This window comes from Mus musculus, chromosome 1, assembly GCF_000001635.26.
Source record: "Mus musculus strain C57BL/6J chromosome 1, GRCm38.p6 C57BL/6J".
Taxonomy (NCBI): domain Eukaryota; kingdom Metazoa; phylum Chordata; class Mammalia; order Rodentia; family Muridae; genus Mus; species Mus musculus.
Genome location: NC_000067.6, coordinates 8,673,268 through 8,696,878, shown reverse-complemented (window position 1 = coordinate 8,696,878; position 23,611 = coordinate 8,673,268). Strand labels below are relative to the sequence as shown.

Sequence of the window (23,611 nt, the reverse complement as noted above, 5' to 3'; positions counted from 1 at the left end):
ATTGTTGAGAATAGTTTCACTATTCTAGGTTTTTTGTTATTCCAGAGGAATTTCCAAATTGTTCTTTCAAAGTCTATGAGGAATTGAGTTGGGATTTTGATGGAGATTGCATTGAATCTGTAGATTACTTTTGGCATGATGGCCATTTTTACTATATTAATCCTGCCAATCCATGAGCATGGGAAATCTTTTCATCTTCTCAGATCTTTGATTTCTTTCTTCAGAGGCTTGAAGTTCTTATCACACAGATTTTTCACTTCCTTAGTTAGAGTCACACCAAGGTATTTTATATTATTTGTGACTATTGTGAAGGGTATTGTTTCCCTAATTTCTTTCTAGGCCTGTTTATCCTTTGTGTAGAGGAAGGCCACAGATTTGCTTGAGTTATTTTTATATCCAGATACTTTGCTGAAGTTGTTTATCAGGTTTAGGAGATCTCTGGTGGAAATTTTGGGGTTACTTAAGTATACTTTCATATCATCTACAATAATCATATTTTGACTTATTCCTTTCCAAATTGTACCCCTTTGATCTTCTTTTGTTTAATTGTTCTGGCTAGGATTTCACGTACTTTATTGAATAGATAGGGGAAAAGAGGGCAGCCTTGTCTAGTCCTTGATTTTAGTGGGATTGCTTCAAGTTTCTGTCCATTTAGTTTGATGTTGGCTACTGGTTTGCTGTATATTGCTTTTATTATGTTTAGGTATGGGCCTTGAATTCCTGATCTTTCCAAGACTTTTATCATGAACAGGTGTTCATGATTTTGTCAAATGCTTTCTCAGCATCTAATGAGATGATCACATGGTTTTTGTCTTTGAGTTTGTTTATTTAGTGGATTACTTAGATGGATTTCCATATATTGAACCATCCCTGCATCCCTGGGATGAATTCTACTTGATAATGATGGATGATCATTTTAATGTATTCTTGGATTCAGCTTCCAATAATTTGTTGAGTATTTTTCATCAATATTCATAAGGGAAATTGGTCTGAAGTTCTCTTTCCTCATTGGGTTTTGTGTGGTTTAGGTTTCAGAGTGATTGTGGCTTCATAGAATGAATTGCATAGAGTACCTTTTGTTTGTATTTTGTGGAATAGTTTGAGGAGTATTGGTATTAGGTCTTCCTTGAAGTTCTGATAGAACTCTGCAGTAACCCCATCTGGTTTTGAGGCTATTAATGCCTGTTTCTATTTCTTTAGGGGATATGGGACTCTTTATATCATTATTCTGATCCTGATTTAACTTTGGTACCTGGTATCTGTCTAGAAAATTGTCTATTTTATCCAGGTTTTCCATTTTGTTGAGTATAGTCTTTTGTATTATGATCTGATGATTTTTGTGGATTGCCTCAGATTCTGTTGTTATGTCTCCTTTTTCATTTCTGATTCTGTTAATTAGGATACTGTCTCTGTGCCCTCTAGTTAGTATAACTAAAGGTTTATCTAGTTTGTTTATTTTCTCAAATATCTAGCTCCTGGTTTCTTTCATTCTTTGTATAGTTCTTTTTGTTTCCACTTGATTGAGTTCAGCCTTGAGTTTGATTATTTCGTGCCATCTACTCCTCTTTCTATCTTCAGATTTGTCTCCCTTTGTGATTTCTTTATTGTTTCTACTTCTGTTTTTTTTTTCCATTTTTTATTAGGTATTTAACTCATTTACATTTCCAATGCTATACCAAAAGTCCCCCATATCCACCCACCCCCACTCCCCTGCCCACCCACTCCCCCTTTTTGGCCCTGGTGTTCCCCTGTACTGGGGCATATAAAGTTTGCAAGTCCAATGGGCCTCTCTTTCCAGTGATGGCCGACTAGGCCATCTTTTGATATATATGCAGCTAGAGTCAAGAGCTCCGGGGTACTGGTTAGCTCATAATGTTGTTCCACCTATAGGGTTGCAGATCCCTTTAGCTCCTTGGCTACTTTCTCTAGCTCCTCCATTGGGAGCCCTATGATCCATCCATTAGCTGACTGTGAGCATCCACTTCTGTGTTTGCTGGGCCCCGGCATAGTCTCACAAGAGACAGCTACATCTGCGTCCTTTCAATAAAATCTTGCTAGTGTATGCAATGGTGTCAGCGTTTGGATGCTGATTATGGGGTGGATCCCTGGCTATGGCAGTCTCTACATGGTCCATCCTTTCATCTCAGCTCCAAACTTTGTCTCTGTAACTCCTTCCATGGGTGTTTTGTTCCCAAATCTAAGGAGGGGCATAGTGTCCACACTTCAGTCTTCATTCTTCTTGAGTTTCATGTGTTTAGCAAATTATATCTTATATCTTGGGTATCCTAGGTTTGGGGATAATATCCACTTATCAGTGAATACATATTGTGTGAGTTTCTTTGTGAATGTGTTACCTCACTCAGGATGATGCCCTCCAGGTCCATCCATTTGGCTAGGAATTTCATAAATTCATTCTTTTTAATAGCTGAGTAGTACTCCATTGTGTAGATGTACCACATTTTCTGTATCCATTCCTCTGTTGAGGGGCATCTAGGTTCTTTCCAGCTTCTGGCTATTATAAATAAGGCTGCTATGAACATAGTGGAGCATGTGTCCTTCTTACCTGTTGGGGCATCTTCTGGATATATGCCCAGGAGAGGTATTGCTGGATCCTCCGGTAGTACTATGTCCAGTTTTCTGAGGAACCGCCAGACTGATTTCCAGAGTGGTTGTACAAGCCTGCACTCCCACTAACAATGGAGGAGTGTTCCTCTTTCTCCACATCCTCGCCAGCATCTGCTGTCACCTGAATTTTTGATCTTAGCCATTCTGACTGGTGTGAGGTGGAATCTCAGGGTTGTTTTGATTTGCATTTCCCTGATGATTAAGGATGTTGAACATTTTTTCAAGTGCTTCTCTGCCATTCGGTATTCCTCAGGTGAGAATTCCTTGTTCAGTTCTGAGCCCCATTTTTTAATGGGGTTATTTGATTTTCTGAAGTCCACCTTCTTGAGTTCTTTATATATGTTGGATATTAGTCCCCTATCTGATTTAGGATAGGTAAAGATTCTTTCCCAATCTGTTGGTGGTCTTTTTGTCTTATTGACGGTGTCTTTTGCCTTGCAGAAACTTTGGAGTTTCATTAGGTCCCATTTGTCGATTCTCGATCTTACAGCACAAGCCATTGCTGTTCTGTTCAGGAATTTTTCCCCTGTGCCCATATCTTCAAGGCTTTTCCCCACTTTCTCCTCTATAAGTTTCAGTGTCTCTGGTTTTATGTGAAGTTCCTTGATCCACTTAGATTTGACCTTAGTACAAGGAGATAAGTATGGATCGATTCGCATTCTTCTACACGATAACAACCAGTTGTGCCAGCACCAATTGTTGAAAATGCTGTCTTTCTTCCACTGGATGGTTTTAGCTCCCTTGTCGAAGATCAAGTGACCATAGGTGTGTGGGTTCATTTCTGGATCTTCAATTCTATTCCATTGGTCTACTTGTCTGTCTCTATACCAGTACCATGCAGTTTTTATCACAATTGCTCTGTAGTAAAGCTTTAGGTCTGGCATGGTGATTCCGCCAGAAGTTCTTTTATCCTTGAGAAGACTTTTTGCTATCCTAGGTTTTTTGTTATTCCAGACAAATTTGCAAATTGCTCCTTCCAATTCGTTGAAGAATTGAGTTGGAATTTTGATGGGGATTGCATTGAATCTGTAGATTGCTTTTGGCAAGATAGCCATTTTTACAATGTAGATCCTGCCAATCCATGAGCATGGGAGATCTTTCCATCTTCTGAGATCTTCTTTAATTTCTTTCTTCAGAGATTTGAAGTTTTTATCATACAGATCTTTCACCTCCTTAGTTAGAGTCACGCCAAGATATTTTATATTATTTGTGACTATTGAGAAGGGTGTTGTTTCCCTAATTTCTTTCTCAGCCTGTTTATTCTTTGTATAGAGAAAGGCCATTGACTTGTTTGAGTTTATTTTATATCCAGCTACTTCACCGAAGCTGTTTATCAGGTTTAGGAGTTCTCTGGTAGAATTTTTAGGGTCACTTATATATACTATCATATCATCTGCAAAAAGTGATATTTTGACTTCCTCTTTTCCAATTTGTATCCCCTTGATCTCCTTTTGTTGTCGAATTGCTCTGGCTAATACTTCAAGTACTATGTTGAAAAGGTAGGGAGAAAGTGGGCAGCCTTGTCTAGTCCCTGATTTTAGTGGGATTGCTTCCAGCTTCTCTCCATTTACTTTGATGTTGGCTACTGGTTTGCTGTAGATTGCTTTTATCATGTTTAGGTATGGGCCTTGAATTCCTGATCTTTCCAAAACTTTTATCATGAATGGGCGTTGGATCTTGTCAAATGCTTTTTCTGCATCTAACGAGATGATCATGTGGTTTTTGTCTTTGAGTTTGTTTATATAATGGATTACATTGATGGATTTTCGTATATTAAACCATCCCTGCATCCCTGGAATAAAACCTACTTGGTCAGGATGGATGATTGCTTTAATGTGTTCTTGGATTCGGTTAGCGAGAATTTTATTGAGGATTTTTGCATCGATATTCATAAGAGAAATTGGTCTGAAGTTCTCTATCTTTGTTGGATCTTTCTGTGGTTTAGGTATCAGAGTAATAGTGGCTTCATAAAATGAGTTGGGTAGAGTACCTTCTACTTCTATTTTGTGAAATAGTTTGTGCAGAATTGGAATTAGATCTTCTTTGAAGGTCTGATAGAACTCTGCACTAAACCTATCTGGTCCTGGGCTTTTTTTGGTTGGGAGACTATTAATAACTGCTTCTATTTCTTTAGGTGATATGGGACTGTTTAGATGGTCAACTTGATCCTGATTCAACTTTGGTACCTGGTATCTGTCCAGAAATTTGTCCATTTCGTCCAGGTTTTCCAGTTTTGTTGAGTATAGCCTTTTGTAGAAGGATCTGATGGTGTTTTGGATTTCTTCAGGATCTGTTGTTATGTCTCCCTTTTCATTTCTGATTTTGTTAATTAGGATTTTGTCCCTGTGCCCTTTAGTGAGTCTAGCTAAGGGTTTATCTATCTTGTTGATTTTCTCAAAGAACCAACTCCTCGTTTGGTTAATTCTTTGAATAGTTCTTCTTGTTTCCACTTGGTTGATTTCACCCCTGAGTTTGATTATTTCCTGCCGTCTACTCCTCTTGGGTGAATTTGCTTCCTTTTTTTCTAGGGCTTTTAGATGTGTTGTCAAGCTGCTAGTATGTGCTGTCTCCCGTTTCTTCTTGGAGGCACTCAGCGCTATGAGTTTCCCTCTTAGAAATGCTTTCATTGTGTCCCATAGGTTTGGGTACGTTGTGGCTTCATTTTCATTAAACTCTAAAAAGTCTTTAATTTCTTTCTTTATTCCTTCCTTGACCAAGGTATCATTGAGAAGAGTGTTATTCAGTTTCCACGTGAATGTTGGCTTTCCATTATTTATGTTGTTATTGAAGATCAGTCTTAGGCCATGGTGGTCTGATAGGATACATGGGACAATTTCAATATTTTTGTATCTATTGAGGCCTGTTTTGTGACCAATTATATGGTCAATTTTGGAGAAGGTCCCGTGAGGTGCTGAGAAGAAGGTATATCCTTTTGTTTTAGGATAAAATGTTCTGTAGATATCTGTCAGGTCCATTTGTTTCATAACTTCTGTTAGATTCACTGTGTCCCTGTTTAGTTTCTGTTTCCACGATCTGTCCTTTGAAGAAAGTGGTGTGTTGAAGTCTCCCACTATTATTGTGTGAGGTGCAATGTATGCTTTGAGCTTTACTAAAGTGTCTCTAATGAATGTGGCTGCCCTTGCATTTGGTGCGTAGATATTCAGAATTGAGAGTTCCTCTTGGAGGATTTTACCTTTGATGAGTATGAAGTGTCCCTCCTTGTCTTTTTTGATAACTTTGGGTTGGAAGTCGATTTTATCCGATATTAAAATGGCTACTCCAGCTTGTTTCTTCAGTCCATTTGCTTGGAAAATTGTTTTCCAGCCTTTCACTCTGAGGTAGTGTCTGTCTTTTTCCCTGAGATCGGTTTCCTGTAAGCAGCAGAATGTTGGGTCCTGTTTGTGTAGCCAGTCTGTTAGTGTATGTCTTTTTATTGGGGAATTGAGTCCATTGATATTAAGAGATATTAAGGAAAAGTAATTGTTGCTCCCTTTTATTTTTGTTGTTAGAGTTGGCATTCTGTTCTTGTGGCTGTCTTCTTTTTGGTTTGTTGAATGATTACTTTCTTGGTTGTTCTAGGGCGTGATTTCCGTCCTTGTATTGCTTCTTTTCTGTTATTATCCTTTGAAGGGCTGGATTCGTGGAAAGATATTGTGTGAACTTGGTTTTGTCGTGGAATACTTTGGTTTCTCCATCTATGGTAATTGAGAGTTTGGCCGGGTATAGTAGCCTGGGCTGGCATTTGTGTTCTCTTAGTGTCTGTATAACATCTGTCCAGGCTCTTCTGGCTTTCATAGTCTCTGGTGAAAAGTCTGGTGTAATTCTGATAGGCCTGCCTTTATATGTTACTTGACCTTTCTCCCTTACTGCTTTTAATATTCTATCTTTATTTAGTGCATTTGTTGTTCTGATTATTATGTGTCGGGAGGAATTTCTTTTCTGGTCCAGTCTATTTGGAGTTCTGTATGCTTCTTGTATGATCATGGGCATCTCTTTCTTTATGTTTGGGAAGTTTTCTTCTATTATTTTGTTGAAGATATTAGCTGGCCCTTTAAGTTGAAAATCTTCATTCTCATCAATTCCTATTATCCGTAGGTTTGGTCTTCTCATTGTGTCCTGGATTACCTGGATGTTTTGAGTTAGGATCCTTTTGCATTTTGTATTTTCTTTGACTGTTGTGTCGATGTTCTCTATGGTATCTTCTGCACCTGAGATTCTCTCTTCCATTTCTTGTATTCTGTTGCTGGTGCTCACATCTATGGTTCCAGATCTCTTTCCTAGGGTTTCTATCTCCAGCGTTGCCTCGCTTTGGGTTTTCTTTATTGTGTCTACTTCCCCTTTTAGTTCTAGTATGGTTTTGTTCATTTCCATCACCTGTTTGGCTGTGTTTTCCTGCTTTTCTTTAAGAGCCTGTAATTCTTTAGCAGTGCTCTCCTGTAAATCTTTAAGTGACTTATGAAAGTCCTTCTTGATGTCCTCTATCATCATCATGAGAAATGTTTTTAAATCTGGGTCTAGATTTTCGGTTGTGTTGGGGTGCCCAGGACTAGGTGGGGTGGGAGTGCTGCATTCTGATGATGGTGAGTGGTCTTGATTTCTGTTAGTAGGATTCTTACGTTTGCCTTTCGCCATCTGGTAATCTCTGAAGCTAGCTGTTTTAGTTGTCACTGTTAAGAGCTTGTTCTTCAGGTGACTCTGTTAGCCTCTATGAGCAGACCTGGAGGGTAGCACTCTCCTTAGTTTCAGTGGGCAGAGTATTCTCTGCAGGCAAGCTCTCTTCTTGCAAGGCAGGTAACCAGATATCTGGTGTTCGAACCAGACTCCTGGCAGAAGTTGTGTTCCACACACTAGAGGTCTTAGGATCACGTGTGGAATCCTGTGTGGGCCCTTGCGGGTGTCAGGCGACTCAGCTGGCAAGGTAGCCGGGGCTCGAGTGGAGTGGAAGGGGTTTGTGCCCCAGATCAAGCCCGGGTAGCCTGCTTCCCTATGTACCGCAGTCTCAAGTTCCACGCGATTGGATTGGGGTAGGCGCTGTGTTCCACTCACCAGAGGTCTTAGGGTCCCGTGGGGAGTCCCGTGTGGGCCCTTGCGGGTGTTGGGCAAGACTCTGCTGGCAAGGTAGCCCGGGGCTCGAGTCTCGAGTCGAGCGGAAGGGACTTGTGCCCCAGATCAGGCCCGGGTAGCCTGCTTCCCTATGTACCGCAGTCTCAAGTTCCGCGCGATTGGATTGGGGCAGGCACTGTGGTCCACTCACCAGAGGTCTTAGGGTCCCGTGGGGAGTCCCGTGTGGACCCTTGCGGGTGTTGGGCAAGACTCTGCTGGCAAGGTAGCCCGGGGCTTGAGTCTCGAGTCGAGCGGAAGGGACTTGTGCCCCAGATCAGGCCCGGGTAGCCTGCTTCCCTATGTACCGCAGTCTCAAGTTCCGCGCGATTGGATTGGGGCAGGCACTGTGATCCACTCACCAGAGGTCTTAGGGTCCCGTGGGGAGTCCCGTGTGGGCCCTTGCGGGTGTTGGGCAAGACTCTGCTGGCAAGGTAGCCCGGGGCTCGAGTCTCGAGTCGAGCGGAAGGGACTTGTGCCCCAGATCAGGCCCGGGTAGCCTGCTTCCCTATGTACCGCAGTCTCAAGTTCCGCGCGATTGGATTGGGGCAGGCACTGTGGTCCACTCACCAGAGGTCTTAGGGTCCCGTGGGGAGTCCCGTGTGGGCCCTTGCGGGTGTTGGGCAAGACTCTGCTGGCAAGGTAGCCCGGCGCTCGAGTCTCGAGTCGAGTGGAAGGGACTTGTGCCCCAGATCAGGCCCAGGTAGCCTGCTTCCCTATGTACCGCAGTCTCAAGTTCCGCGCGATTGGATTGGGGCAGGCACTGTGATCCACTCACCAGAGGTCTTAGGGTCCCGTGGGGAGTCCCGTGTGGACCCTTGCGGGTGTTGGGCAAGACTCTGCTGGCAAGGTAGCCCGGGGCTCGAGTCTCGAGTCGAGCTTAAGGGCCTGTTTTTAGATCCTGGATGATTTTGTTCAATTCCTTCACCTGTTTTGCTGGGTTTTCCTGTAACTGTTCCAGGGATTTTTGTGTTTCTTCTTTAAGGGTTTCTACTTGTTTACCTGTGTTTTCCTGTACTTCTTTCAGGGAGCTATTTATGCCCTTCTTAAAGTCTTTTATCATCATCATGAGAATTGACTTTAGATCCATGTCCCCAAATGTAACACGCTCGCCCCTCCCCCGTCGTTCATCCATGCTTGCTTTTCTGGTGTGGTGCTGTATCCAGGACTTGCTATGGTGGGTGAATTGGGTTCTGATGATGCTAAGTAACCCTGGTTTCTGTTGCGTCTGTTCCTATGCTTGCCTTGAGCCATCTGCTAATCTCAAGTGCTCCCTGTCCTTGTTATATCTAATTGGAACCTGCCCTTCCTGTAATCCTGGTTGAGTCAGAACTCTTCAGAATCCAGCCTTCTCTATGATCCTGTGATCCTGAGATTCTGGGTGTGTCAGAGTTCCTGGGAGTCAAGGTGCCTTTGATACCCTGAGATCCAGGTGTGACCAAGTTCCTGGGATCCTGGGATTCTGGAGTCCTAAGATCTTGAGCATGTTAGAATGCCTGGGAGTGGAACCTTCTCTCCTCTGGGCACCTTGGGACTGTCTACCAAGATTGCACCCAAGGTAGAATGGCACTGACCAGAAGGAACCTGAGCCACTGATCAGGTAGAGTTCCTGCTCCCTGGAACCTGCTGGACCCAGTTACTCCTGGTGGTGTTGGAGCACATGTTGTGTTCTACTCACAAGTGCTCCTAAGATTCTGGGCAAGTTTATATACATTTTAACTCACATTAAAATCCTAAATTATTCAGAGAAATAAACAAGCTAATCATAAAATTCATAATGAACTATGTGGGACTTAAAACAACTAAAATGTGTTGCAGGATATTTTATAATACTGTAATCCCAAAATTGTATTATTTCCTGGAAAAAAAAAGTTTCTAGGTCACCTGATAGAGGGTTGACCATGATGCACTGGAAAATAAACTTCTTGCTTTTGCATCAATCTACATCTCACTGTCTCACTTGAGGGCATCTCGAAGTAAGTACCACTGACCGACATTGGGGGTGGAGTGGGGTGGGTTCTCTTACATTTGGGGGCTTGCCCAGGATTCAAGGAGATAACCCCCTCCCCAGAGACTTTGACTCTAACTAGACTAATGGAGGGAATAAGACTGAGCTTGGCGTCAGGTGCCAACTTGTAAGTGTTTGTCTGTGTTTGTCTCTCTGTCTTTTGCTTTCATATTTGGCTGAAGAGCACAGTGTGGGCTGGAACACCTCTGGTCTGGTGAGGCTAATTGTGGTGGGCAGATATGCTTTAATGCCATGACCATGGGGAGTCTGGAGGGCCCTTCAGGCCCCTCTGGAGGGAGTCAGGAGGACTCAGCACCTTTTTGAAATAGCAAGACAGTATTGGCAAGGACTGAGTCTTGCTATAACCTGGCTTCTGTGCCTGTGGCAGGGGCAAACTATCTCTGTGTTGATTGTCTTTGTCTGTGTTTGTTGGTGTTGGTTATCTCATTCTGTGTTCTTGGATTTGGACTGATGACATTTTTGGACATTGGACAGAATGAATCTACCCTGTTAAACATCCTAGTTAACCACTGGAGGAGAAACTTGTCAGTAGTAGTAAAGATAAGGGCAATCAGGCTATGAAATATTGGCCCTTCTTTCGGCCGACTTGTACAACTGGAAGCCCCCCCCCCCACACACACACTCCCTTTCAGATAACCCTAGTAGGCTGAATAATCTCTTTGAGAATGTTTTATTTACTAATCAGCCCACCTGGGATAATATCCATCAACTCATGATAGTGCTCTTGATGTCTGAAGAGAGAGAAGAGATGATGGAAGAAGCCAGAAAGAGTGCCCTCTCAGACATGGAGGCACCATTGATTTACCACATTGTTATATACAGCATGTTTCCCCCTGACTAGACCTGACAAGAACTTTAATAAGGCAGAAGGTAAGGGGCACCTGAAGGTCTACCACCAGATTCCATTGGCAGGTCTCAAGGGGGCTGCACAACAACCCACAAATTTGATCAAGGTAAGTGAGGTTAGACAGGGATCAGATGAGTCACCTGCTGCCTTTTTAGAGTGACTCATGGAGACATGACTCAGTATAAACCCAATGATCCCAGCAGCAAGGAGCACAAAGCTACTGTGACTATGGTTTTTATAGACCAAGATAGTAAAGATAACAGGGAAAAGGTTAAGAGGCTAAAGGAACTACAGGATAAGCCATTGAGGGATTTAGGGAAGGTTTCTGAGAAAGTCTACCATGACAGGGAGACAGAGGAGGTCAAAGAGCAGAAAAAGAGAAAGGAAAAAGAAAGGGAGATGAAAAAAAGAAAAGCAACAGGGAAGAAGTTCACAGAGAATCTTGGCTACAGGAGTTAGGGAAAGCAGAGAAGAGAGATTCCAACCAAAGAGATACAGAAAACCCCTTGAAAAGGACCAGTGTACATATTGCAAGGAGAGGGCTCACTGGGCCCGAGAGTGCCCTAAGAAATGGAAGATGGGTCAGGAACTCCCAGGCCTTGGGAAAAGCACCCCAAATGGCGAAGGCATTAGCTCTGGGGAAAGACAGTGACTAGGAAGGATGGGATTTGACCCTCTCCATGAACCTAGTGTAACTCAGAGTGGACGGAAAACCCACTCAATTCTTGGTGGACACAGGGGCTCAACACTTGTTCCTCCTCTGAGCTGATGACCCTGTTTCCAAGAAAATATCTTGGGTCCAAGGAGCAACTGGCACAAAAATGTATTCATGGACTACCAGAAGAACAGTGGACTTAGGGATGGACCAGGCATTCCATTCATTTATGATCATCTTAGACTGTCCCTGCTCTCTGTTGAGGCAAGATACACTTCCTTCCTAACAGGCCGAAACTAACTGCGAGAGAGTCCATGAGTGGAGGAAAGACCTCTCGGACTGACCTCTGCAGGAGGCCAAGGCTACATGCTTTACAGATAAGAGCAGTCTTCTCCATGCTGGTCAGAGATGAGTGGGTGCTGCCATGGTGGATGGCTAAATGTCATCTGGGTGGAATCTCTATTCCCTGCAATGTCGGCTCAAAAAGCCGACCTAATTGCCCTCACCAAAGCCTTGGAACTTGGAATACCATTGTTACATCTCACATCTACAAGGCTATATACCAAGAGAGGGGGCTGTTCAAATCAGAGAGAAAAGAAAAAAATACATGCAGGAAATTGTGAATTGTGGATCTCTTGGATGCCTTAGTGAAGTTGGCAAATGAGAGTTCATTGCCCAGGACATCAGAAGGGAAGAGACTCAGTGACCCAAGGTAATAACCAGGCTGATCAAGTGGCTTGAGAAGTGGCTATGGAGGAAGCTATCCCAGTTATAGGCCTGCAAGAGGCACCTGCTGGAAAATGGGACTGGACTAAGGGATGGCTTCACTTAGAATATACTGAAGAAAAAAGGACTCAGATTGTTAGCCACCCTAAAAATACTACCTAGAAAAGGAAGGGCAGTGGCACACACAAGAAGGAAAACCTATACTCCCCAGAAAACAAGTTGCTGAGGACTTACTTGACCAAATGGATGCATTTGGTCCCGTTTGAGGGATAATAAGGCTCATCCAAGCAGTTAAGGGATCTAAGGTTTATGTAATGGACCTTGTAGAACAGTGTGATGTATGTCAGCAAGTAAATGCTTATGCAGCCAAACAGGGTAAGAGACCTAAGGGAGAGCAGCCTGGGGTTTATTTGAAGGTCAATTTTATAGAAGTTAAGCCAGGAAAATATGGTTACACATACCTTCTAGTATTTATGGATACTTTCTCTAGATGGGTTGAGGCTTTTACCACCAAGCAGGAAACAGCTACCATGGTAGCCAAGAAGATATTACAGGAAAATTTCCCAAGGTTTGGAGTGCCCAGGGTAACTGGATCAGACAATGGTCCTGCTTTTGTTTGTAAGGTAAGTCAGGGATTGGTAGAGATACTGGGGACAAATTGGAAGCTCCATTGTGCGTACTGTCCCATAGCTCAGGGCAGGTAGAGAGAAGGAGCAGAACCTCAAAGAGACCTTAACTAAATCGACCTTGGATACTGGTGCTCACTGGGTGGTGCTCCTTCTCCTGGCCCTCTTCTGAGCCTATAACACCACTACTATTTTAACGTGACCCCTTTTGAGATCCTGTTTGGAACCCAAACTCCCTTGGTATCCATTGGGCCCTCCCTAGAGGAATCCCGACTTACTGATAGGAACCTCTGCTTGAGGCTCTAAGCCCTTCAGACAATACAACATGAGATTTGGCCCAAACTGTCTGCCTTAAATGCTCCAGGGATGCCAGAGACCCCCTCACTGCTTCCAGACTGGTGACTGGGTCTACATCCAGAGGCATCAGGCACAATTGCTGAAACCCTGGTGAAAGTGACCTTTCTGGTACTGCTAACCACTCTCACAACCCTCAAGGTGGACGTTATTACAGCCTGGGTGCATGCTTCCCATGTGAAACCTGCAGACATCCTGCTCCCTGTGGACCCCCGCTGGATGGTACAGAAGAGGAAAGATCTGCTCAAGCTCATGATCACTGAGCCTTGATCATGCCCTCCAGGGGGTACCTTTGGATTCTGGTACCTTCCCCTATCCTATGTGCACGTCTGCCAAATCTGTTACAGCATTCACTGTCTCCCTTCTGTTGGGGTTGGAGGTGTCGAGGGCAGTCACTGGGACCTCTGCATTTGTCTTACAGGGGAAAAGTTATGACAGTCTGAGGCCAGCCATTGATTTAGATATATAGAGAATAGAAACTTCCATCAGTCACCTTCAAGAATCATTAACTTCATTATCAGAAGTAGTACTACAGAATAGGAGGGGATTAACTTTTCCTGCAGCAAGGAGTGCTATCTACTGCCTTAGCTAAGGAGTGTTGCTTTTCTATAGACCATTCTGGGGTTGTTAAAGATTCAGTGGCCAAGGTGAAAGAAGGGCTAACCAAGTGGAAGAGAGGAAGAGAACAGAGTCAGCGCTTGTTTGAGTCTTGGTTTAAACCTCTCCTTAGTTAACCACCCTCATATCCACCTTGTTCAGACCCCTAATTGTTCTCCTGCTATTATTGCCCTTAGGACCCTGCATATTGAACAAGCTTATAGTCTTCACAAAAGAGAGAATCTGAGCAGTGGAACTGATGATCCTGAGCCAACAATATGAGGCCCTGAGGACAGTATGTTAAGAATATGTGTTAGATAACCAAGACTCCTGAGCGTAGCTCCAGAATTGGAGCTTATACAAGAAAAGTGTGTGTGTGTGTGTGGGGGGCGGGGGGATGAGAGACCCGAAGGAGTTTTCCAGTCCCATACCTTCTTTACGACTTTCCCCCTCCTGCCTGGAGTCAATGCTAGGTCAAGTTCCATTTTTCACCCATAGGAACATTCTTGAGTAAAAAATTCTCAAAATGTACTGACTGATAGTTACCTGACCCTTTGGAAAGTCTCAGGTAGAGTTCAAATGCATGCCATGCTTGGTAGCCAATAGATTTAAAGGTCAATATGTTTAGCCAATAAGTTTGAACTGTAACCTTGCTGATGTAACCTGTGCTCCTAAAAAGAATAAAAACTGCTTGTAATAGCCATTTGGGGGTCCCCTTCTTAGTAACTCATCTTGAGGAACTAATTGAAGGTCGACCCTGTTGTGCTGGAAAATAAACCTCTTGCTTTTGCGTCGATCTTGGTATCTCATTCAGGGGCATCTTGAAGTAAGTACCACTGATTGAGTGTCTGGGTCCTACACTTGAAGAGAGTGGGGGGAGAGAGAGAGAGGAGAGATATTGGTACATATGTGTGTATTGGTATGGTGCATACATGTATGGATGTGTGTGTGTGTGTGTGTGCCTGTGTACATGGGAGTATGGTGTTGGTATGTTTATATGTGTTGATGTTTTTAAAAGTATTAGGTCTAGAATCACAGATGTATAACTTTGTGGTCCAGATTGTGGTATAGACAAGACAATTTTACATTTTCAGAGATTATGAATTTAGTAGAATTTTTTATGGCATGTGATTTAAAACTGTAAAAATTTCCACCAAATGCAATCGTTGACATCTCCTTTGTTGTCAAATATTTTTCTCCAAAATGTAAACAGCAATGTCAAAAACTACAAGAAAAAAGTGTCATTAGTGTGAAGAAACACTCAGCACTCTTAAATCTCTTGTCTTCCAGGAAAGAACGGTGACCATCAGAAGACAGACAGTAGGAGGATTCGGATTAAGCATAAAGGTAGTCACCTTCTAGTCTGTCTTTTCAAAGACTGCCCTGTAAAGGCTAACTTTTGTATACTTTGTTGTTGGTACTCATGACTAAAAATGAATGGTTTTGTGATGTGTAGAGTGGGTTGTAATCTGGGATGTTCTTACAGAACCTGATATCCATTATCTTCTCATTTAGATTTACAGGAAAAGACTGGGATCACACCTAGTGTTAAGTAAAACTTGGTAGTTTCCTTCCTTCCTTCCTTCCTTCCTTCCTTCCTTCCTTCCTTCCTTCCTTCCTTCCTTCCTTCCTTCCTTCTTTCATTTCTTCCTTTTTTTTAAGGATTAATTTAATTTATGTATGTGAGTAAATTATGTATGTGAAAACACTGTCACTGTTTTCAGACACACCGGAAGTGGGCAACTGATCCCATTGCAGACAGTTGTGAGCCACCAGGTTGTTTCTGGGTCCTCTGAAAGAGCAGTCAGTGCTCTTAACTGTTGAGCCATCTCTCTAGCCCTTGGAAGCTTTCTTTATGTGGCTTCCCATAAAGATGAAATATGCTGGTGGCAAGCATTTTTTCCTTCTTCTCCATTACAGAAGATTGATGGATAGAGTCAGGCAGATCTCATATGGAGGGTTCCTGGAGACATGGGGAGTAGAGATCTATCATAATTATCTTTTTGCTTGATTTTCACTTTGTTAAAAAGATTCATAAACATCACTTATCAGTTCCAAGTTTTGATTATTATGATACTTAAGAGCTTTTTAATCTGTACGGTGTTAGATGGTAAAGATGTATCACTCATTAAAATGATTGATAAAATTGAGAGAATTCAATTGTATGTGAATAATTAAGACTCAATCAAAGAACTTTAATTCTTTCGATCAAGCTGACTTTCTGAACACCTAAATGAAGGCTGTTATTTATAATAATTCTTCAGTTTGTATATACTTACTAAATCTTTGTTTCAGATTTAAAGAAATTTTATCCAGTTGCTGTTTTCTATGTCAGGAATAGGGTATTTTGAAATTTTGCCTATCACCTCTTGTCAGTTTTGTCAAAATGACTTAATACATTGACCATGTGTAGTAATAAGAATTTCAATGTTCAAAATGTGAGTGTTAAAACATACTTTATATATACTTGCTATCATCTCAGGCAAAGAACTGATGCAGAATAAATTATAGGATATGTAAATTAGGCTATGGAAACATATTTTTTTCCCAAACAACCCCTTGTTGTTTGCTCCAGTTATAATCAATGTTGCCACATAGTAGAGGCATAGTGAGACCTGCTAAAGGAAACTTAATGACTTAGCTAAGGATAGCAGAAAACTGCTGTGGTGCCCATTGTACACTGAGTGTACAAATTATTGATTAGACCTTCCTTCATAATTCCCAGAGCATGCTGCGTGCAGACAACTCTTAGGTCTCCCAGGTGTGGGCCCCTCTGTGCAGTGTTTGGATGAATCCTCAGACCTTGCTGCTATGGTTCTCACTGTGTATTGCATATGCAGATATTCCTTCAGCTCACCATTTTGCATTTTGTTTGAAATTCAATAGCAAGCAATGCCAATAAGATGTGATTGTCAGATTTTTTCCCAACACTTTATTTACCAATGCACGTTAGACAGGACTGGAACTTCAAATATAGGTTAAATTGTGGGTCCTGAATTAGGACCATGCCAGTTTATGACACTGCCTCTTTCTGTATTTGATGAAGGTTGGGGTAAATGGACATAGAGCTCCTTAGTAAGATATATTAAGTTTAAAAAAATAAGCTGATTAGTGGTTTTGAAAATCAACTTAAATAACATTATAGTTTTATTGTTTTACTTTTATTACCTCAGTAGTAAAAACAAAATAAATAAAAGTTTAAAAAATATAATTGAACACTAATGATTTTTTATAAGTGATTTTCTGTAACATATCTAATTCTTTTTAGTGTTGCAAATGGATGCTCATGGGTGAATGTATCTTAAGATCCTGTATTTATGCTTATGGGCAGCTTCAGGAGTTATTTACTGTAAACGTAGAACAGCACCAGTGCCTTTAGACGGCTCCTTCAGCCCCTGTGCTGAACATGTGCATGTTTTCTTTATACAACACTTCAGCTGTTCATGTATGCATGTGGCTTTTAGCTACCATATCAAACTTCTTATACTGTAATGGCAAGACGACAGGCTTCTTCTGGCAGTTACTCTAAGAATTGTTTTTATTTTATTTTATCAGAACTTTGATTCATTCTTCTTCTTTCATTCCATTTAAATTTGAGCCAGTACCTGAGTGTGGCTATAGAGTTCTTGGTTTTGTGTTTTGTACTGACAATTGTTTAATCTATGCTTTCACACATGGGAATCTAATTCTAATTAGGACACACAGATGGTTCTGTTCCCTTGGTACTCAGAATTTATTTATCTACTTGTGCTAGTAAAGAGCCTCTCTGGCTACTTAGCATTCAGAATGTAGCCTGAAAGAGTGCCTGCTAGGCAGGAGAAAATAAAGTAATCAGAGAATTGATATGTATAAATATCTGATGTTTAGAATCCTGAGTAACAACTGTCAAGATGTCTTGCATTCCTATACAGGACTTTGAAGAGAATGCCACTACTGACGTTAATCAATCTTATTTGAGAAATAAATTTTTTTAGTCAACTTTTATTAATTAGCAAGTGTTATCAGAGTACGTAAACTTTATGGAAATGCTGCCACTTAAAAAGTCCTACGCATTTGTTTTAATGCTCTCTGGTGTTCGCTTGATGCACTATTTATAGCTTGCTGTTTGGTTTTTTTTTTTTTTATTGTTTTGGCTAAAAGTGGAAATTTGAAGAGCTTAAATACATGACACATAACTGTCTCTTTCTAGGGAGGTGCAGAACATAACATCCCGGTTGTCATTTCCAAAATATCTAAGGAGCAAAGAGGTAATGTATTTATCTAACCTTTTAGTGGCCAGTCTGCTATAAGTCTTGTCCACAGATAATTCAGTGAGTGGTATACGAATGTCTTCCCTGGATTCCCAGCCTCAGGAGTGGAGAGGCTAAATCCGATTCTCCAGATCTTCTGGATCCCCCTACAGGACAGAAAGGGAAAATTGATAGACTCTATGTAACAGTCCAAATGATCATATAAAAACTGAGGAGTTCACAGCTTCTGAACTGTTCATTAAAGACACAAAAATTAAGTCACATTTCATGGAGTAATTTAGATATAATCGTTTTTCTCAATTTTAGTTAATTCCTGTGAAGGTTCATCAATGATGAATATACAAATCAAGTTTTCACTGACAATCAGGAAAACAACATACTATTTCTCAGTAAGTGTGAAACTGACAGATATCAAGTCTATATCTCAGGTATTTGCACAGAGATATAATAAATACATAAAGAAATTGATCACCCATTAAGAAGAGTGATCAATTTTCAATGAATGCACATACATACCTTCAGACATAAACACACATATATGTATATACACACATATATGTATATATGTATATATGTACGTCATATACATACACACACACACACACACACATATATATATATATATATATACATATATATATATATATATACATACATATATACATATATCTTTGAGAATTGTGTACAACATGCTTTGGTCATATTAATATTCCTTCCCCCTCCACTCTTTCCAGACAGTATCTCTTGAGAAGTTTACCATGGTCCAGGTGAAAGCCACACATCCAAGAATATTTGGGCAGCATAGATTGGCATTGCTGCAAAAGAAAACTCACAAAGCAGGGAGGGTAGTGACCATGTTATAAGGACTATAAAGGAAGAACTGTTAGACCGAAGGGAAATGTCTGCCTATTTTAGCAACTGAAAAGAACTAAATCATATTATTGAGTTTCTACTCTTTGTGGACCCTACAAAATGCTAGCGATCTAAAATGTTCATACTTTGTTTACAATTTTACCCTTAATTAAAAGAAAAAAACCCCTTTGTTTATTTGAGAAATGCCAAGGTGTGTTCAATTATTCTCATTCACAGCAGAGCTGTCGGGGCTGCTTTTTATTGGAGATGCAATTCTACAGGTACGCATTTCATCATCATCTATGTGGATGCAAAGAAAAGCCAGTTTATAACACACTATGTGGAACTGAGCTTTGCCTTTCATTGCAGATAAATGGAATTAATGTGAGGAAATGCAGACATGAGGAGGTGGTGAGTTTACTTTTTTTTAAATGCTGTCATTTCTCAACTTCAAGTACAGCTTTGATGAATTGCTAAAACCACAATCTTGTTAATTATGAAGGTATAAAATTATATAGCATCTTAGTAATCTGTCAGAGACCTTACAATCCATTTTGGCTCTTAGAAATACAATTATATGTGCTGTCATAATGAAATGTATTTCAAGGCGAATTACTTAAAGTTTTCAAATACTTGAAAGTTTATGACAAAAGGAATTGATTTCTGTAAATTTTTAATAGCATTAGGGGCAAATAGAAATGCATATAAATGTGTGTGTGTGTGAGTGTGTGCGTGCACGTGCACACACAGTCGGATGTAAAGGAGAAGGGAATGACAGTAAAAGAAGAATTTACCAGCAATTTCACTGTGGCATTTTCTTGAATTCTTTTAGATGTGCAGACCAGATACAAACATTTTAACTCAGACAGCTGAGACATAGAAGTTGAGTTTTAGCAACCATTATAAGTGACTAAACTGTAAATGTCTTCTAGTCTATACTTAAATGGAAAGATTAAAGAACATCTATTGCAGATAATGAGCCTTGCAAAATTGAACAAGTGTTAGACATTTGGGAAAATATTGGTAAAATTGACTAAACATCATGGAGAAGTCACTAATTTTTTTTTTTGCTAGTTCCTATTGGAAAAGATAAAGAGAAGCTAAATTTAAGATACACTCAAAGATGAAAAAGAAGTTATTTTGATGTATTTATATATTTAAAATCTTAGAAAGAAAGCTGCAAGTGTCTTTGTGAAATTTCCATTTCACATATAGTGCTGTTTGCAGAGAGCTGGGCCTCATGGTCTGCTGTTATTGGCCAATGACTTTGTAGTTAGAAAAGCATATTCAGGTTATTCTCTTGGTACTATGTGTTGAAAATCCTGTACAATCCTTGGACTTCCTGTAAATCTTTGCAGAGCAAGGTTATATGTCAGGGGACAATTTGCAGCAGATGAGAGACCAGTACAATTCCTGTTTTGCAGATCTCAGCCACATAAGCAAGGGAACTTTATTTTCAGTCTTGCAACTCATTATCGAGAAAGAGAAAAATAAAGTGTGTTCTCTTTTCAAACCACATGCTGTTAGTTGAAATCACATTTGTGGTTTGTTCTTCAAAGGCACATAGCTTGCTTAGACCTACTTTGCTAGAGCTATGATTAAACAGATAAGCATAACATGAAGATTAATACTAATAGCCTAATGTAGGATGGTATATATTCTGATCCTAAGGGAAGTTATTAAACATTACTAATTACACATAGTTATTCATAACAAAGACATAGAGAAGCTTACTTTTATTGGCTTTGAAATATATGTACCTTTTTTTTTGGTAGTGGTGGGTTTTTTGGTTTGGTTTGGTTTTGTTTTGTTTTGTTTTGTTTTGTTTTTATTGCTGTTTGTTTTTGTTTTTGGAGAAAGTCTTTCTGCATAATCCTGGCTATCCTGAAACTTACCTTATAGATCAGGATGGGTTTGAACCCACAGAAATTTGCGTGCCTCTGCCTCCTGAATGCTGGATTAAAGGTGTACATCACAACATCCATCTACAGTCATGCTTTTATTTAACTCTAATTTATTTGACTCTAATCTTTGCATTTCAAAGGCAATTAGAAATTTTCCTTTTGTTTTAATGCCTTTGTGATTGTATACTACCTCAGAGAAACTGAGGCTTGTTGAAGAAGAAATGTATATGGGTCAAAATGAACAGAGCTCAAATGATATAAGTAATTATGGATTATTATACTCATATAAATACTCTTTCTGAAGTTCCTGTTTCAAAAATAAATAAATTGACTGGTGTGACAACATACTGGTTTGAAGGAAGATTTCTTTTGCTAGTCTCTGGTACCGTTGGAAATCATTGATTCAGCCCCTCTCGAGAAACAGGATTTGCTGGCAGACCTGATACTGAGTTTGACTTGCAGGTTAGGTTCTGTCTAAAGGAATCCTACACTGTTAACTGAGATCGCTCAGTAGGGATTCTTTAGCTGAATACCTTAAATGAGCTCACAGAAACATCTGTGTTTTACCAGATCAGGCTGAAATAAGTCAGATTTGAGCTTCCTACTTTGCCCAGGGCCTACTTTTGTACTTGAAGCCTGGAGTAAAGATTCCTGAAGAATAAAATTTGTAGTTGTTCACTAAAAATCTTAGAACTAGTGTCTGGTGCCAATTTGGGGAGTGTGACATGATATGCACACTGGGCACTAAATCTCAAAAGCAGCTATGTTCTGATCCTGGCTAGACTGCTTTGTGCTGATGCAGATTTAGCTGAATCAATTTACCATGTCTGTGTTTCTGTGTTTCTGTGTTTCTGTCATTCATCAGAAAGAATGAACTGATGACTATTGTCATGAGACCCAAGTGATATTACACTCGATTCTTCTAACCCACGTCAGCACAGAGAAAACAATGCTTTCCACATTCTGGCTCTACACTTATACACTTGTACACGCACACACGTGCGTGTGCACACACACACACACACACACACACACACACACAAACGTGTGTGTGTGTGTGTGTGATGTATGTATGTAAGTATTTGTATATGTATACGTATATGTATGTGTATACTATTTCAGTTGATTCCAGTCAGAAGTCAGTGTGAGCATTCATAGCCTTTTGAGGAATGATGATTTCTTTTTCATCTTATTAGAACTTCCTTTTCATATCTGATGTCCCATTTTCCTCATGTCTCCAGGGATTCATGCATCTGGGGCTGCAAAGGAATGAAATAAGACAAACATGCATAGACAGAAATGCTCGGGCTGGGTGGACAGGTCTCTATGATGGAGAAACTGCAAAACCCTGGAAGCTCAAGTATGATTATGGCCCACTACTGAACAAAGAAATGGGGTTTATCGCTCCACAGCTGAGTAAGGAGTCAGGTTTTTTCAAGGTTAGTTTTGAAGGAGCACCATCTGGGAGAATAAAGCTGTGATAGGCATTTTCTGCATAAACTGTCGAGCTTCACTTTTAGAGCAGAGAAAGTCTTTTCAATCCATTTGACCCTAATCTGGGGAGGCCTTGGTACTTAGGTGAGGCTGAGGATTGTGGCCCTTGCTGTGTCTGTGCAATGTCAACAGCACACTCATGGCCTCACTTGATCTAGACCCTGGTGTGAATAAGATTTATCACCTTTATGATTTGACCCATACTACCAGAAGTCTCCAGATCTACAGATTTTCTTTTCTTCAAGAAGAGATACATCTATTATCTTTGTTATGCTAAAATTTATACAGCTGGCCCAGGGATGTAGGTACACATGCTTAATTCAATACTTAGAAGACAGAGGCAGGTGGATCTCTGTGAGTACAAAATTAGCCTGGTCTATGTAGCAATTTCCAAAACAGCTTGGCCTGTGTAATAAAATTATATCAAACAGCAACAATTTTTTAAAAAAATCAGGAATTCAAGGCCCATACCGAAACATGCTAAAAGCAAACTACAGCAAAGTAGTTGCCAACATCAAAGTAAATGGTGAGAAGCTGGAAGCAATCCCACTAAAATCAGGGACTAGACAAGGCTGCCCACTTTCTCCCGACCTATTCAACATTGTACTTGATGTCCTAGCCAAAGCAATTAGACAACAAAAGGAGATCAAGGGGATACAAATTGGAAAGGAAGAAGTCAAAATATCACTTTTCGCAGACGATATGATACGATATATAAGTGATCCTAAAAATTCCACCAGAGAACTCCTAAACCTGATAAAGAGCTTCAATGAAATAGCTGGATATAAAATTAACTCAAACAAGTCAATGGCCTTTCTCTCCACAAAAGATAAACACGCCAAGAAAGAAATTAGGGAAACAACATGCTTCACGATAGTCACAAATAATATAAAATACCTTGGCATGACTCTAACTAAAGAAGTGAAAGATCTGTATGATGAGAACTTCAAGTCTCTGAAGAAAGAAATTAAAGAAGATCTCAGAAGATGGAAAGATCTCCCATGCTCATGGATTGGCAGGATCAATATAGTAAAAATGGCTATCTTGCCAAAAGCAATCTACAGATTCAATGCAATCCCCATCAAAATTCCAACTCAATTCTTCAATGAATTAGAAAGGGCAATCTGCAAATTCATCTGGAATAACAAAAAACCTAGAATAGCAAAAATTCTTCTCAAGGATAAAAGAACCTCTGGTGGAATCACCATGCCCAACCTAAAGCTTTACTACAGAGCAATTGTGATAAAAACTGCATGGTACTGGTATAGCAATAGACAAGTAGAACAATGGAATAGAATTGAAGACCCAGAAATAAACCCACACACCTATGGTCACTTGATCTTCGACAAGGGAGCTAAAACCATCCAGTGGAAAAAAGACAGCATTTTCAACAAATGGTGCTGGCACAACTGGTGGTTATCATGTAGAAGAATGCGAATTCATCCATTCCTATCTCCTTGTACTAAGGTCAAATCTAAGTGGATCAAGGAACTCCACATAAAACCAGAGACAGTGGAACTTATAGAGGAGAAAGTGGGGGAAAGTCTCGAAG

At 40.5% G+C, this 23,611-nt stretch overlaps 1 protein-coding gene across 12 annotated transcripts in view; it reads left to right on the top strand.

Moving 5' to 3' along the window:
• Window positions 1-23,611, top strand: part of Sntg1 (syntrophin, gamma 1) — a 941,919-nt gene that overhangs the window by 604,779 nt on the left and 313,529 nt on the right. For 9 of the 12 annotated variants that reach the window (XR_001778003.2, XM_006495573.4, XM_006495572.3 and 6 more), the window contains 4 exons: window positions 14,850-14,906; window positions 17,749-17,806; window positions 18,899-18,942; window positions 19,031-19,072. Coding sequence is in view for 9 of the 12 variants with exons in the window: in XM_006495573.4 (XP_006495636.1) it covers window positions 14,850-14,906; window positions 17,749-17,806; window positions 18,899-18,942; window positions 19,031-19,072 (201 nt within the window). In the remaining 3 variants the exon portion in view is untranslated. Of the gene's footprint in view, window positions 1-14,849; window positions 14,907-17,748; window positions 17,807-18,898; window positions 18,943-19,030; window positions 19,073-23,611 lie in introns of those variants that run through there. The other 3 variants (XM_017312321.2, NM_001290390.1, XM_017312325.1) reach the window with 2 other exon arrangements.